Below are 16,233 nucleotides of genomic sequence, written 5' to 3' on the forward strand. Positions count from 1 at the left end.
TGTTAGGGAACTAGATCCCGCATGCTGCAACTAAGAGTTCGTATGCAGCAAGTAAGAGCCAGCACAGCAAATAAGTAATTTTTTTTTAAGTTGTTTTAGCAAAATCAGTCTTCACTGATAGGCCAGGTAGATGAAAGGAAGAAGATGACTAAGGCAGAAGAACTGTCTGTAAAGACACATGTACACCCCTGGCTGATTCATGTCTATGTATGGCAAAAACCACCACAATATTGTAAAGTAGTTAGCCTCCAATTAAATTAATTAATTTTAAAAATGCTAAAAAATAAAAAAAAATAAAAACCGTAGTTATAGTGTGTGCAAAGAGGCAGGGGAGGGTCAGAATGAGCATGAAGAGTCATTACCACAGCAGACCACTGAGGACTTACCAGTCTATATTGTATTTTGTCCATCTATATTGTAGTTTGTTTTGTCTGTTATAGAATCAGCATAGAGAAGAATAAATAGGTAAATAGTAAGAACTAAAACTTGTGGTTTGTGCAAACCCCACTGCCACTGTGACTTCAGAGATTCTTTGGTGTTCCGTTGCTTTTCAGGAGGCAGGACTCTGCAGATCCTCAATGCGCAGGAGGACAATGCTGGGAGATATGCTTGTGTAGCCACTAATGAGGCAGGGGAGATGGTAAAGCACTATGAAGTGAAGGTCTACAGTAAGTTCTGAAAGAAAACTATGTTCCAGGTTTTCTAACTTTTTCAATTCTGTTTTTCATTCTGGGTTCATAATTATTTATATTCATCATTAAAGTTGATCATTTATGCAACTCTCTTCATTAAGATGGAAGTTGAATTAAACATTGTGCCCATGACCTCAGTTGCTTCAAGATGTGAAAAGCCCACTGAATCTACTCACTGACATTTTGGAGGACTTGTCAGTAGCACTTTCTTAAGTTCCTCTATTTTTTCTCTTGTGAATTACCCTCTTCTCAATTTTGCTGTGTAGAAGTACCTTCATGTTCAAAACTGTTCCTTAACTATACATGCTTTATTCTGCAGCCTCAGATGAGTTTGTCAGTGACTTTGGGCTGATCCACTGTACACTGATTTATTAAAAAAAAAAAAAAAAAAGAATAGTAGCATTAATAAGGACTACATTTGAAGGTTTTTTTAAAAAAGAAAGGAAAAGCATCTGTTTAATTATCTTTTGTTCCTTGACTAATTCCCCTTAGAAACTAATAAAATGCATTTTATGGGTTATACTCAGGCTGTGTTTGGGGACCCAGAACAAACTAAACTAACTGTTCTGTGAAGGATGTTAACCTCATTGGCAGTATTATAGTGATGAGGGGAGAAAGAAAATTTTCTCCACATTCTATGTGTGAACACTGCCGTTTCATAAAGTGCTCAGTTGGGTCCTTGATGAAAGGAGAGCACAAGTGCCTAAGTTATTTCCTTGTTTTCTTAAGTGGTTCTCATTGTGATTTCCATGGCATTCCGTTTAAAGAACTAATGTTTGGGACCTCCCTGTCTGTCCAGTGGTTAAGACTCCACGCTTCCACTGCAGGGGACACAGGTTCAACCCCTGGCCAAGGAACTAAGATCCCACAGGCTATGTGACATGACCAAAATAAAATAAAATTAGATTGTGCTAATGGTTGCACAACATTATAAAAAAAAATTAAAATAGAAAAAATTTTAAAAAGTAAAAGAACTCATGTTTAATACTTTAATATTTGTGTTTATGCAGTTCCACCCATAATCAATAAAGGGGACCTCCTGGGGCCAGGTCTTTCCCCTAAAGAAGTGAAGATCAAAGTAAACAACACACTGACCTTGGAGTGTGAAGCCTATGCGATTCCTTCTGCATCTCTCAGCTGGTACAAGGATGGACAGGCCAGTCAAGTTTTTTTCTTTTGTTGATGGTCTTTTATAGACTAAAATGGTCGATTAAATTAAAAAATCAAAACACCCAGACACAGGTAACTCAGAGAATCAGTGTGACCTTAAAACTAGAACAATCCCATGCTCCTAGAGTGTAAAATTGCAAAAACACACACACACAAAATTGAACCATATTCAACAATTTTAATATTATTTCATCACTAAAAAGTTTGAAGGACTGTTTTAATATACACTAGCAATTGTCTTTGAAAATCCAGCCACCTTCCCACTGGTGAATGATTTTTGTGCTCTGTGGGTTTTCAAAGTAAACTTTGTGGAGAAGAAATACAAAAACAGTGCTGAGTCAAATTAGAATGATCGGTATGACATAGATACTAAGCTTATTCAGAACTTTCTCTAAACACCTTTAACTCTTCTTCAAAAAGGTAATATTCCTAACATTTTAAGATGAAGAACAAAAAGCTAAATGTGATGACGAAGTGCCCAATACAAGTAACTGGCGCCATGGAAAGATCCATCCTTCAATTATGTAATCTGACTTTCAGACCACACACTATTTCTCATTCAACTTACTTACTTTTATGCATGTTTTAAAAACATGTGTTAGTGTTTTAAGACCAAAATAGATTTTTTTTTTAGCTGCTGTTAACACTCTGCTTAATACAGATGTGACATAGCTAAGCTGATGTTTGTCCTGTTTTACACATAATCAACCAAATAGTCAAGTTCCAATTGTAGATGTTCAGGTCAGAGTCATAATTTAAGATGCAGAAAGATATTGATTTATTTTTTCATATCACAGATGGATTCTGCAATCCTGGTGGCCAGAAAAAAAAATCATCTCTTACAAAATAAGCAAATTTCATCTGGAAGCTATTGCAAAAGGAAAAATATGGAACTCCCACCATGTTCTGTTTACAGTTTCTTTTCTGACTACAAACACACTTTATGAACAATATCAATTCTATATGAGTGCTTGGAATCAAATAATTCCTTTCTCTTTTGAAATGTTACTATTTTATTTTTAATTTTACCTCAAATCTTTTCATTCTTTGCATTTCATACACATGCACACATATATATATATACACATAAAAATTTGATAAAAGCTGGCATTTTACTAGGAATAGGGCAGTTTTTCTTAAGTTTCATAATGAGCAGTTAAACTAATTTCACATCCAGACTGAAACTGATCCTATTATGATGCTTTAGTTAAATTGCTAAATTTTTCAGGATTTGCGATTGGTCCCCTAAAATGTGTACAAAAAATACTGGTTTTGGTTTATCTTCCATATCACTCCTTCCACTAGTTCATTTCTCAGATAAGCAACACTGCTTGAATAAAACAGTGTTTTTGAGAAAAGCCACCAAAAATATCAGCAGCATTAACCACAGTAAGTTTTGGTAGAATCTATCCCCTGGAGAAGGAAATGGCAACCCACTCCAGTATTCTTGCCTGGAGAATCCCATGGACAGAGGAGCCTGGCAGGCTACAGTCCATGCGGTCGCAAGAGTCGGACACGACTTAGCGACTTAACTACTATCACTACTACTACTATGTGTTTGTTTACTCATGCTCTGAAATGTTTCTTTGACATGGAAAGTTTAAATTATACTATTTTTATATGTGATGTTAATAATGATTCATTGCATCCCAAATTATTTATTGAGCATATAGTATTTGCCAAACACTATTTTAGATCCAGGTGATACCACTATGAAGGAAATAGACACACACACACACAAATCTTTGCTTTTGTGGAGTTTAGGGATGGGGAGGAAACGAAACAAAAAAAATAAAACACACAGTGCTTAAGGGTGAATGTTACAGAGAAAAGAGGAGTATGATCTATTTATCTAGGGAAGACCTCACTGATAAGGTGATATTTAAGCTGAAACTCAAAGAAGGAAGCAGACATAAGATGCCTGAGGGGAAAATGTTCTAGAGAGACTAGCAAAAGACAGAGGCCCTGAGGCATTTGACTGGAGTGCAGGGATCAATGGAAACACGAAGGAAGGTGAGAGCAAAAGATTAACGGAGGGTTGGATCATACTGAGAGCTAAGGCGGCACAGTGGTAAAGAATCTACCTGTCAATGCAGGAGAGGCAGGTTCAACCCCTGGGTTGGGAAGATCCCTTGGAGAAGGAAATTGCAACCCAACTCCAGTATTCTTGCCTGGAGAAGCCCATGGACAGAGGAGCCTGGCAGGCTACAGTCCATAGGGTTGCAAAGAGGCAGACACGAATGAGTCACTGCACACACACGTACAGATTATAATGCGTATAGATATGTTGGCCTTTTACTGATGGAAAGCCTCTGGAAAATTTTGAACACAGGAGTGAAATGATCTGACTTAAAAGATTTTTAAAAGATTACATTGGCTTCTTTACTGGCTGAAGAAAGAAGAAGTCCAGAAATGAATTTATTACCATTGTCCAAGAGATAGAAGTTGGTTGCTTGGATGAAGGTGGTAGCAGGATGTGAGGGAAAGAGATAAGTCAAAGGTTTTGCATGAGATCTCTGGGAGAGTGAGATTAGGTGGAAAGAGACGAGGTCCAAGGATTAAGCCCCAGGGAACCTTCTCTGAATCAGGAGGAGAGTGTATGGTAGTGAAAAGATTTCAAGTTCAGTGAATTTTGGGTGCTCCTGTGGCAACAGAAAATTATGGGAGTTGGGATGCTAGAGAAAATGAGTTAGAGAGTTAAGAGGTGATGGTCAGAAGGTGAGAACTTGAAACTGAAATTATCAAGAGCTGTGATTATTGAAAATTATCAAGTTCTAGGTATAACTCTCCTATTAAGTGACTGAGAGAGGGTTGGGACCAACAAAATAAAAAAGATTCAAGGAGCTGAGAGCACAAAGCATTAGATGGCTGCCTATGTGGGTTTTGAAACCACCAAGAATTATGAGAAAAATCATTGGAAGGAGTAACAGTGAGCCAAGAACTAAAATTTTCAAGAAATAAGAGGGAACTTAGTATATACAGAATGTTTAAAAGATGAGAAATGTCCTATTAAATGTAGCTAATGTTATCAATAAAACCTCATAATATAAATATCTCTAGGTTAAATTTTTTCATTTATTAAGTAAAGATGTTTCTGAATGAGCAATAGTGATTTTTAAATCTAATCAGACTATGCTAATGCCTTCAGTCTTTCTTTAAAAAACTCTAGCATTTGCTACAAAATAATAAGAGATGCTTCACTACAATGTGGGATCAGCTAAAGTCATTTTTTTTCCAAACATAAATATGATACCTTAAGAATATTTTTCATCATAAATAATTTATAAATGCACCACCCAGAAATACCTAGCACAGATATAAACTACATGAACTACAATTTTCAATAAATAAAGACATGATTGCTCAAAAACAATCAGCTTATTCAAAGTAAATTAAGTTATTGTTGTCTTGAGTATTTCTATTTGACCTACATTTTAATTTTTATTAAAGAATCATGAAAACTCTCAACTGCATGGCCCCCTTGGGGATTTATTGGAGTACTTAATGATAACATTATTATAATTGAATCACAGCCCCTTAAATCAGATGATCATGTTACTATTGCTGCCAGTGGACACACACTTCAAATCAAGGAGGCTCAAATATCAGACACTGGACGATACACGTGTGTAGCATCTAATATCGCAGGTGAAGATGAGCTGGATTTTGATGTGAATATACAAGGTAATGCTAATATGCTTATTAAATGTAATTTCATTTATATGCTTTGGCAAAGCAATGACAAAGAGATTTGCCTTGGTTTGCTTTAGTATTTTTTTTTCTATTGACAATAATATAAATTCATTATTGAAAACTTGGACTCGAAAAATTAACAAAGCAGAAAATAATCCTGTCATTCAGGGTTACTTCTGTCATTTTTGTGTGTTTCCTTTTGATGTATTTTTGTAAATGTGTATGTTATTTGTAAATTGGGATCACCCAATACATACTTCTCTGTTATATTAGCTTTCCCCTGATGTTATATCGGAAGTTTATCAGAAAGCCAATGTAACATTATATCAGATTTTAAAGTAGTGAGACTTGGAATCTGATGAACTTAGGCTCCTTCAGGCTTTGTGACTTGGTGAGTTACCTATATATTTTAAGCCTCTTTTTCTTCACTTTTAAAATTAACACCTTGTAGAATTGTAGTGAGTACCAAATAAGATAAATTAGATAAAACTCTTAGCAAAATGCTTAAGAAATGATACTTGTTTTTATTGTTGATAGTTTGCTCTCAACATGATTTTTTTTTTCCAACATGATTTTTAATAACTTACCTGTTTTATCAATTGAGTATCCAAATATTTATTTAACCAGACTCTTACTGTTGATTGTCTGGGTTGTGTCCAAGCTTTTACTATTCATAAGTAATACTTTATTGAACATCTTTATACTTAAAACTTTTGCACATTTTTTATTTTTCATAAGTTGCTAATGATGGAAATTTTAGGTCAATTGTTTATATACTTTTAAAATTCTTTTGATGTACAGGCAAATTGCCTTCTAGAACGTTCATAGTTCTCACCCAGAAAACTTTAAGAATGTCCCTTTATTTTTGTTAATACACTTTTTAATCTTGGCTAATATCTTCTTTAGATTTCTTAATTAGACAAATCATTGGGAAATACTCTGTTGAGCCAATATTTTTTAATGGCTTCTCGAAATTAGTTTTCCCTGCTATGATCATATTCTTTAGCCATGTTTATTATATTAATAGTAGGTCCTTCCTAAGAGCAGGACAATCTATCTTCTAAGTGCTAGATCCTTTAAACATGAATGGAGAGCAGAACATGAGCACAACATTCTGAGCTCCAGGCTCTTGCTTTTCCACTGGAGAACCAGCTCTGACTTCTGTCTCCTATCTTTTTTTTTTAGCTAAGGGCTGAGTTGGTAGGTGTATAAGTACTTGAAAATATTTTCACATTGTCTAATTTATTACATGTACAAATCACTCTTGTACCAGGCAAGATCTTTCTTTCATGGATAACACTGTCATTTACATGAGTCCAGAATTGTATATGTCTTTCCTCTGTAGTTCCTCCAAGTTTTCAGAAGCTCTGGGAAATAGGGAACATGCTGGATACTGGCAGGAGAGGTGAAGCCAAGGATGTGATCATCAACAACCCCATCTCTCTTTATTGTGAGACTAATGCTGCTCCCGCTCCGACACTGACATGGTATAAAGATGGCCGCCCTCTGACCTCAAGTGAGAGAGTCCTGATTTTGCCAGGTAAAGGCTGCTAGGAACAGGGTGCAAATCTGAATCTCCGTCAGATGTGCTTCTTCTCATTTATTGAAGTGAAGTGAAGTGAAAGTCACTCAGTCGTGTCCGACTCTTTGGGACCCCATGGACTATGCAGTCCATGGAATTCTCCAGGCCAGAATACTGGAGTGGGTAGCCTTTCCCTTCTCCGTTAGACCAGTCGAATTGATTGATTTTATGGCCACTGGTATCTATGTAGCTTCAAGTTAGTAGAGTCTAGACTGAGAATTTGACATAGGATAGAACACCTTAGTTAATTTTCTATGGAATCATTCTATCAAGTTAAAATCTTTTGGCTCCAGGTGCCTCTATTTTTCTATATAATGTGATGAAATAATCGGCTCTATTTCTGTACATTATTAATGATAAATTCTAAAGTATATTTGCAAATAGTTACTACTCAATTATTAAATGCATTTCTCATAAATCAATCGTAAAGATGATTAGTTTCAGATATTTCAGTTATTACATAGTTTATGATGGAAAAAGAGATGTTTAAATTGAGGAATAATATTTTCAAGGCTTCTATTTACTTTTAGAAAATATTCAAATAGGCTTGTCAAAATTTATCAAACTGTACATTTAAAGTCCAGTGCCTTCCATTGTATATAAACTTCATCTCAATTAAATAAAATAATCTTGGAGTTTAAAAAAAGAGACTAAATAGAAATGATCACTAGATATAGTATGTGATCCTATATTGGATCTGAGCTTGGGAAAAAAATAGATATAAAAGACAATATAATAATAATGAAATTTGAATATGGACTCTGGTTCAATAGTAGTTTTTTCTTGATTCTACATATTGATCATTATACTATCATTATATAGGGATTATCCTTGTTTTATGAAATATAGATTTGTGAGTATTTAGGGGTAAAGGGGCAACATGTTAACAATTTACTCTCAAATTTTATATATATATATATATATATATATGTAATCTTTTTCTAAATCATTCGAGAGTATTACATATTTATATATATAAATAAAAGTTAATATGTACATATATATGACAGAGCTCAAACTAATGGGTTTAAATATAAATAATTGATATAGATAAAATTTTTATATAAATATTGCAACTTTTCTCTGTTTGAAATTACACCATCATGAAAAGTTTGAAAATATAGCTATTCTTTCAAAATCATATGTATAATGGTATACTTTATACCTTTTATATCCTTGGCTATTATTTGCTCAAATCAGTACTTATCTCTAACAGTGTAAACTTCTTTTGTTGCTATTGTTTGTTATTATTTAGTCAGTATGTCATGTCTGACTCTCTGTGACCTGCTGGGCTCCTGTCACATGTGTTTAGAATTTTATGTAAAAGCAAGAAGTCACCACGTAACAGCATTCCACATGGAACATGAGCAGGGCATAGAGCAACATTCCTCCCTTGAGGAAAATCTACATAAGCTCTTTAGTTCTCAGAAGGTCTCGTTTATATGCTGGGTCACTTTTCAGTAATGCACTGTTTGGTATAAATGTGGTATGTGGGGTTAACACTGGAACACTGGGTGAGGGCCTTAGAAAATGTAAGGAAGTCATTAGAGCTGAAAAGTTACAGCTCTGTTTATGACCACTTTCACTCTTAAGATTTAGAGAAGTAGACATATGTATTGGGATCTGTTTTCAGGAGGGCGAGTGTTACAGATTCCTCGGGCTAAAGTAGAAGATGCTGGGAGATACGTGTGTGTGGCTGTGAATGAGGCTGGAGAAGATTCGCTTCAGTATGACGTTCGTGTACTCTGTGAGTTTGTTTGGTTTTTGTTTATTATGCATTCTTTCACTCAAAAGGTTTTTGAGGGACTAATGTTTGCATGCTGTTGCACTCAGGAAGTTAGAGACATAAAGATAATCAGAAACTGATAGTTCTCCCAGGGAGCTGTCATATACAAATTGAGAGCACCTTAGTTAGTATGCCTGAACTATCAAATAAGAAACTGGCCTAAATTTAAAAAAAAAAGAGAATCACTGATCCATGAACCTGAAAACTCCCAGGCTGCAATCATGTCTAACTTCTGTGACTCAGAAGAGATCCACTGAACTTTCTCTTTCTCTTGGCTTGCTTTTCTTTCCCAGCATTTACAACTGAAGTCCTAAAATAGGATCTCTGTGGCTTTTGGTCAAGACTGAGTCACGTATCTATATCTGAACCAATAACAGAGGCCAAGAGGCCTCACAGATAAGGCATAATTTACATGTCCACCCTGGGACCAGAGACATGTTATGAATGCATGGACTAAGAGTAGAAGTACTGTACCTTTAAGGGAAAAGAGAGGGGATGGTAGTAGAAGCAGGAAAAAAATAGATGTTTTCATTAGAAGAAGCTAAGCTAGAGAAGTAGCAGTGAAAATGTATAGGAATCAGTTGGTATGAAAGTTTTTATAGAGGAAGTGATTAGGTTATATGAAGAGGTAGGCACTTATCTGAGAGTATAAGATGAAACAGATTTTTGTCATGTGTGATTAAGAAAATTATAGAAGGAGTAATAAAAATAAAAGATTTAGGAAAACAACATGACTTGAGAAGAATGAAATCAGTGTTGTTTTGGATATGTTGAATTTAGCATGGTACCAAGATACTCAGGAAGATGTTGAAAGAGACATTGGAAATACGGAACTACAACACAAGAGGGAGAATTGAACTAAGAATATAGGTTTGAAAGTTGTACACAAACAAATGATATTAAGAGGCATGAGATTTTTCAACAGAAAGTGTTATAGATAGAGAGGAATATCAAAAAGATCTTTGAGCATCATTTACAAGCAGGAGACAGGACAAAGAAAGTAGATTAGAAGAGGAGCAATCTGAGGAGTTCATGTAACCTATGAAGTCATAGAATCCAAGGCATAGAAAAGGTTATCAAGAAGTGGAGCTTGTCCATCAAGTCAGTGATGCCGTTCAACTATCTCATCCTCTGTCGTCCCCTTCTCCTCCTGCCTTCAATCTTTCCCAGCATCAGGTCTTTTCCAATGAGTCTGTTCTTTGCATCAGGTATTGGAGATTCAGCTTCAGCATCAGTCCTTCCAATGAGTATTCAGGACTGATTTCCTTTAGGATGGACTGGTTTGATCTCCTTGCAGTCCAAGGGACTCTCAAGAGTATTCTCCAACTCCACAGTTCCAAAGCATCAATTCTAAGGTGCTCAGCTTTCTTTATAACCCAACTCTCACATTCATATATGAGTACTGGAAAAACCATAGCTTTGCCTAGACAGACCTTTGTCAGCAAAGTAATATCTCTGCTTTTTAATATGCTGTCTAGGTTGGTCATAGCTTTTCTTTCAAGGAGCAGGTGTCTTTTTATTTCATGGCTACAGCCACCATCTGGAGTGATTTTGGAGCCCAAGAAAAGAAAGTCTGTCACTGTTTCCCCATTTATTTGCCATGAAGTGATGGGACTGAATGCCATGATCTTCACTTTTTGAATGTTGAGTTTTAAACCAGCTTTTTCACTCTCCTCTTTCCCTTTCATCAACAGACTCTTTAGTTCCTCTTCACTTTCTGCCATAAGGGTGGTGTCATCTGCATATCTGAGGTTACTGGTATTTCTCCTGGCAATCTTGATTCCAGCTTGTGCTTCATCCGGCCTGTCATTTCTCATGATGTACTCTGCATGTAAGTTAAATAAACAGGGTAACAATATATAGCCTTGACATAATCCTTTCCCAATTTGGAAACAGTTCATTGTTCCATGTTGGTTCTAACTGTTGCTTCTTGATCTGCATACAGATTTCTAAAGAGGCAGGTCAGGTGGTCTGGTACTCCCATCTGTTTCTAAGAATTTTCCATAGTTTGTTGTGATCCATACAATCAAAGGCTTTGGCGTAGTAAATAAAGCAGAAATAGATGTTTTTCTGGAATGCTCTTGCTTTTTCGATGATCCACTGGGTGTTGGCAATTTGATTTCTGGCTCCTCTGCTTCTTCTAAATCCAGCTTGAACAACTGGAAGTTCTCGGTTCATATACTGTTGAATCCTAGCTTGGAGAATTTTAAGCATTACTTTGCTAGCATGTGAGTTGAGTTCAATTGTGAGGTAATTTGAACTTTCTTTGGCATTGCTTTTCTTTGGGATTGGAATGAAAACTGACTTTTTCCAGTCCTGTGGCCATTGGTGAGTTTTCCAAATTTGCTGGCATATTGAGTGAGCACTTTCACAGCATCATCTTTTAAGGTTTGAAATAGCTCAGCTGGAATTCCCAGGAGCTGACTATGGCTCAGATCATGAACTCTTTATTGCAAAATTTGGACTTAAATTGAAGAAAGTAGGGAAAACCACTACACCTTTGATACAGTTCAGTTCAGTTCAATCGCTCAGTCATGTCTGACTCGTGAATCAGCGCACGCCAGGTCTCCCTGTCCATCACCAACTCCCAGAGTTTACCCAAACTCATGTCCATGGAGTCGGTGATACCATCCAGCCATCTCATCCTCTGTCGTCCCCTTCTCCTCCTGCCCCCAATCCCTCCCATCATCAGGGTCTTTTCCAATGAGTTAGCTCTTATTGGAGTTTCAGCTTCAGCATCAGTCCTTCCAATGAACACCTAGGGCTGATCTCTTTAGGATGGACTGGTTTGATCTTTGAGAGTCCAAAGGACTCTCAAAAGTCTTCTCCAACACCACAGTTCAAAAGCATCAATTCTTTGGCGCTAGCTTTCTTCACAGTCCAACTCTCACAACCATACATGACCACTGGAAAAACGATAGCCTTGACTAGACGGACCTTTGTTGGCAAAGTAATGACTCTGCTTTTTAATATGCTGTCTAGGTTGGTCATAACTTTCCTTCCAAGGAGTAAACATCTTTTAATTTCATGGCTGCAGTCACCATCTGTAGTGATTTTGGAGCCCCCCAGAAATAAAGTCTGACACTGTTTCCACTGTTTCCCCATCTATTCACCATGAAGTGATGGGACTGGATGCCATGATCTTAGTTTTCTGAATGTTGAGCTTTAAGCCAACTTTTTCAGTCTCCTCTTTCACTTTCATCAAGAGGCTTTTTAGCGCCTCTTCACTTTCTGCCATAAGCATGGTGTCATCTGCATATCTGAGGTTATTGATATTCCTCCCAGCAATCTTGATTCCAGCTTGTGCTTCTTCCAGCCCAGCGTTTCTCATGATGTACTCTGCATATAAGTTAAGTAAGCAGCCTGACAATATATAGCCTTGACGTACTCCTTTTCCTATTTGGAACCAGTCTGTTGTTCTACGTCCAGTTCTAACTGTTGCTTCTTGACCTGCATACAGATTTCTCAGGAGGCAGGTCAGGTAGTCTGGTATTCCCATCTCTTGAAGAATTTTCCACAGTTTGTTGTGATCCACACAGTCAAAGGCTTTGGCATAGTCAATAAAGCAAAAGTAGATGTTTTTCTGGAACTCTCTTGCTTTTTCGATGATCCAAGGGAAGTTGGCAACTTGATCTCTGGTTCCTCTGCCTTTTCTAAAACCAGCTTGAACATATGGAAGTTCACAGTTCACGTATTGCTGAAGCCTGGCTTGTATAATTTTGAGCATTACTTTACTAGCGTGCGAGATGAGTGCAATCATGTGGTAGTTTGAGCATTCTTTGGCATTGCCTTTCTTTGGAATTGGAATGAAAACTGACCTTTTCCAGTCCTGTGGCCACTGCTGAGTTTTCCAAATTTGCTGGCATATTGAGTGCAACACTTGAACAACGTCATCTTTCAGGTTTTGAAAAAGCTCAACTGTAATTCCATTAGCTCCACTAGCTTTGTTGATAGTGATGCTTTCTAAGGCCCACTTGACTTCACATTCCAAGATGTCTGGCTCTAGGTGAGTGATCACACCATCGTGATTATCTGGGTCATGAAGGTCTTTTTTGTACAGTTCTTCTGTGTATGCTTGCCACCTCTTCTTAATATCTTCTGCTTCTGTTAGGTCCGTTCCATTTCTGTCCTTTATTGAGCCCATCTTTGCATGAAATGTTCCCTTGGTACCTCTAATTTTCTTGAAGAGATCTCTAGTCTTTCCCATTCTGTTGTTTTCCTCTATTTCTTTGCATTGATCACTGAGGAAAGCTTTCTTATCTCTCCTTGCTATTCTTTGGAACTCGGCATTCAAATGGAAATATCTTTCCTTTTCTCCTTTGCTTTTCACTTCTCTTCTTTTCACAACTATTTGTAAGGCCTCCTCAGACAGCCATTTTGCTTTTTTGCATTTCTTTTCCATGGGGATGGTCTTGATCCCTGTCTCCTGTACAATGTTACGAACTTCTGTCCATAGTTCATCAGGCTCTCTATCAGATCTAGTCCCTTAAGTCTCTTTCTCACTTCTACTGTATAATATAAGGGATTTGATTTAGGTCCTACCTGAATGGTCTAGTGGTTTTCTCTACTTGATACAGGTATGACCTAAATCAAATCCCTTACAATTATACAGTGGAAGTGACAATTAGATTCAGGGGATTAGATCTATAGACGGAGTGCCTGAAGAACTATGGATGGATGTTTGTGACATTGTACAGGAGGCAGGGATCAAGACCATCCGCAAGAAAAAGAAATGCAAAATGGCTGTCTTAGGAGGCCTTACAAATAGCTGAGAAAAGAAGAGAAGCGAAAAGCAAAGGAGAAAAGGAAAGATATACCCATTTGAGTGCAGAGTTCCAAGCAATAGCAAGGAGAGATAAGAAAGCCTTCCTCAGGGATCATTGCAAAGAGATAGAGGAAAACAATAGAATGAGAAAGATTAGAGATCTCTTCAAGAAAATTAGAGATACCAAGGGAACATTTCATGCAAAGATGGGCACAATTAAGCACAGAAATGGTATGGACCTATCAGAAGCAGAAGATACTAAGAAGAGGTGGCAAGCATACACAGAAGAACTGTACAAAAAAGATCTTCATGACCCAGATAATCACGATGTTGTGATCACTCACCTAGATCCAGACATCCTGGAATGTGAAGTCAAGTGGGCCTTAGGAAGCATCACTATGAGCAAAGTAAATTTAAAGAAATGAAAACTAAAAAAGGTCATTTGGCTTTGAAACTAAAAAATCATTGGTGAAATTCAAAAGATCAATTTATGTTTAGTATGGTGTGGTACTCAAGCACAGAAGAATATATATTGAGCAAATAATCAGATAGAGAAGGAAGCAAATATAGAGTACTCTTAGGAGCTTTTGAAGAGTCAGGAAGAGGTAAAATTGAGTTGTAGGATAACAGCTTGTTTGAAATAATATATTTAAGAGAGTTTTGAACTTGCTTATAGATCAAGGAAAGTGCTCCAATAGACAGGGACAAGTTAAAGTTTCTAGTGAGTGTGTGCAGATGGGAGGAAGGTACAAGATTGATGGAGCAAGTCCTAGAATAGGTGAAAAATGCAGTCAAGAAACCAAGGGGGGGTCAAGTAGGGTTCACTACCTTCCATGGTAGTGAATTGCCATCCCTTGAGATGGTAAGAAAGGATATGTGGGAACACATATCAGATGTATTTAGTCCTTTCCTTAAGTATGAGAATAAGAGAAACAGTGGTCGGGGTGGTATTTTGGTCCCATGGAAAACAGAACATTAGACATTTCCACCATGGGGGCGGGGTGTGATAGACAGTCAAACATTGAAGTTGGAGCTACTTGGCTTCATCATTGCTTTCTGCACCCACCCTCATCAACCTGGGATCAGAGATTTAAAAAAAAAAAAACTATAATATGATCTAAGGGTGGGGAGGGGAGTCTGTGAGGGTGGTCCGGAAAGGTAATAATCAGTATTAACCTAAATGGGAAGCAAACTTTGGGAGTCCATGGTAGGTGGGGAAGGAAAAAATAAACCCAAATTCACATAGTCTGTATCACCACCCTAATTTATTAATGTAAAATGTTACTTCAGGATCATGGATTCTTCTTCAACTTTTGCTTCTCTCTTATCCCAAACTTTAAAAAATTGTCATAAAGCTAGAATGATTTCGAAAGGACTTTGCTTCCCATCTTTTCTCTTTATTTCAATCACTTACTAGTGCCGCCGGTTATCAAGGGAGCAGACGGCGATCTCCCTGAAGAGGTCACCGTGCTGGTGAACAAGAGCGTGATGATGGAGTGTTTATCCAGTGGCAGCCCCGCACCGAGGAGTTCCTGGCAGAAAGATGGGCAGCCGTTGCTAGAAGATGAGCACCATAAATTTCTGTCTAATGGGAGAATTCTTCAGGTAACAGTAAACAGTCTAATTTAAAAATAGCTATTTGACTTTGTATTTTATAATGTCTTTTTGATTTTAGAAATAATTTGTATTGGTTTATAAATATTTGTGGACTTCCCTGGTAGCTCAGCTGGTAAAGAATCTGTCTTCAGTGCAGGAGACCCTGGTTCGATTCCTGGGTCAGGAAGATTTCCTGGAGAAGGGATAGGCTACCCACTCCAGTATTCTTGCCTGGAGAATCCCATGGACAGAGGAACCTGGTGGGCTTCAGTCCCCATTTATAAAAACAACATAGCATAAAAAGGATATAAAATACAATTATTCTTCCTCATTATTTTCTCATTATCACTGGTGACCACTGTTAACAGTTTTATGTGAATTCTTCCAGAAGTCATCTGTACATTCAAACACACATACACCTAAATTTACTGTAATATGACCTCTGTGTTAAAAATCAAATTATAAGCAAATTATTATAATCTTTTCATTGCAGATTTCTGATGATAAGATTCTATATGGTATAAAGTTCTGTGTAGATTAAAATTTGTCCTCTGTTTGCAAAGAGTTGATAATAATGGAAATCATATAAATATCCTGAATTATTGTGCACTAATGGGCATGTCTTATTTTTTTCTTTTCAAGTGTCCTAAAAGAAAGATAGGCACTTGTAGAAAAAACACCAACTCTTTTGTTAGGACACAACTTAAGAAATTATTTCTCAAATATATTAAAGATGTTCTGTAGGCCCAAGAATTTAAGCATCAGGGAATCCAACCCAGAACATATCTCATGGAGTTCTTTATTTTTTTTAAAGAAAGTATGAGATTCACTACTTATAAATAATCTTGAACTCTCAAAGTATCTTCTAAACATCATGACTTTTTTTATTTGATGCATGTACAACCTCTAGCTAAATGCTTAAATATTTCTGTTGGCTAGAGCCAAAAGA

General features: G+C 36.9%; 1 protein-coding gene across 3 annotated transcripts in view; it reads left to right on the top strand.

Annotated features, from left to right (window-relative positions):
- HMCN1 (hemicentin 1) overlaps positions 1-16,233 on the top strand; it is a 525,163-nt gene that overhangs the window by 376,515 nt on the left and 132,415 nt on the right. For all 3 annotated transcript variants that reach the window (XM_061160939.1, XM_061160937.1, XM_061160938.1), the window contains exons 51-56: positions 555-668; positions 1,703-1,848; positions 5,396-5,546; positions 6,901-7,095; positions 8,771-8,884; positions 15,106-15,293. In XM_061160939.1, the coding sequence (XP_061016922.1) occupies positions 555-668; positions 1,703-1,848; positions 5,396-5,546; positions 6,901-7,095; positions 8,771-8,884; positions 15,106-15,293 (908 nt within the window). The remainder of the gene's footprint in view (positions 1-554; positions 669-1,702; positions 1,849-5,395; positions 5,547-6,900; positions 7,096-8,770; positions 8,885-15,105; positions 15,294-16,233) is intronic.

Source organism: Dama dama, chromosome 14 (assembly GCF_033118175.1).
Source record: "Dama dama isolate Ldn47 chromosome 14, ASM3311817v1, whole genome shotgun sequence".
NCBI classification, from domain to species: Eukaryota; Metazoa; Chordata; class Mammalia; order Artiodactyla; family Cervidae; genus Dama; species Dama dama.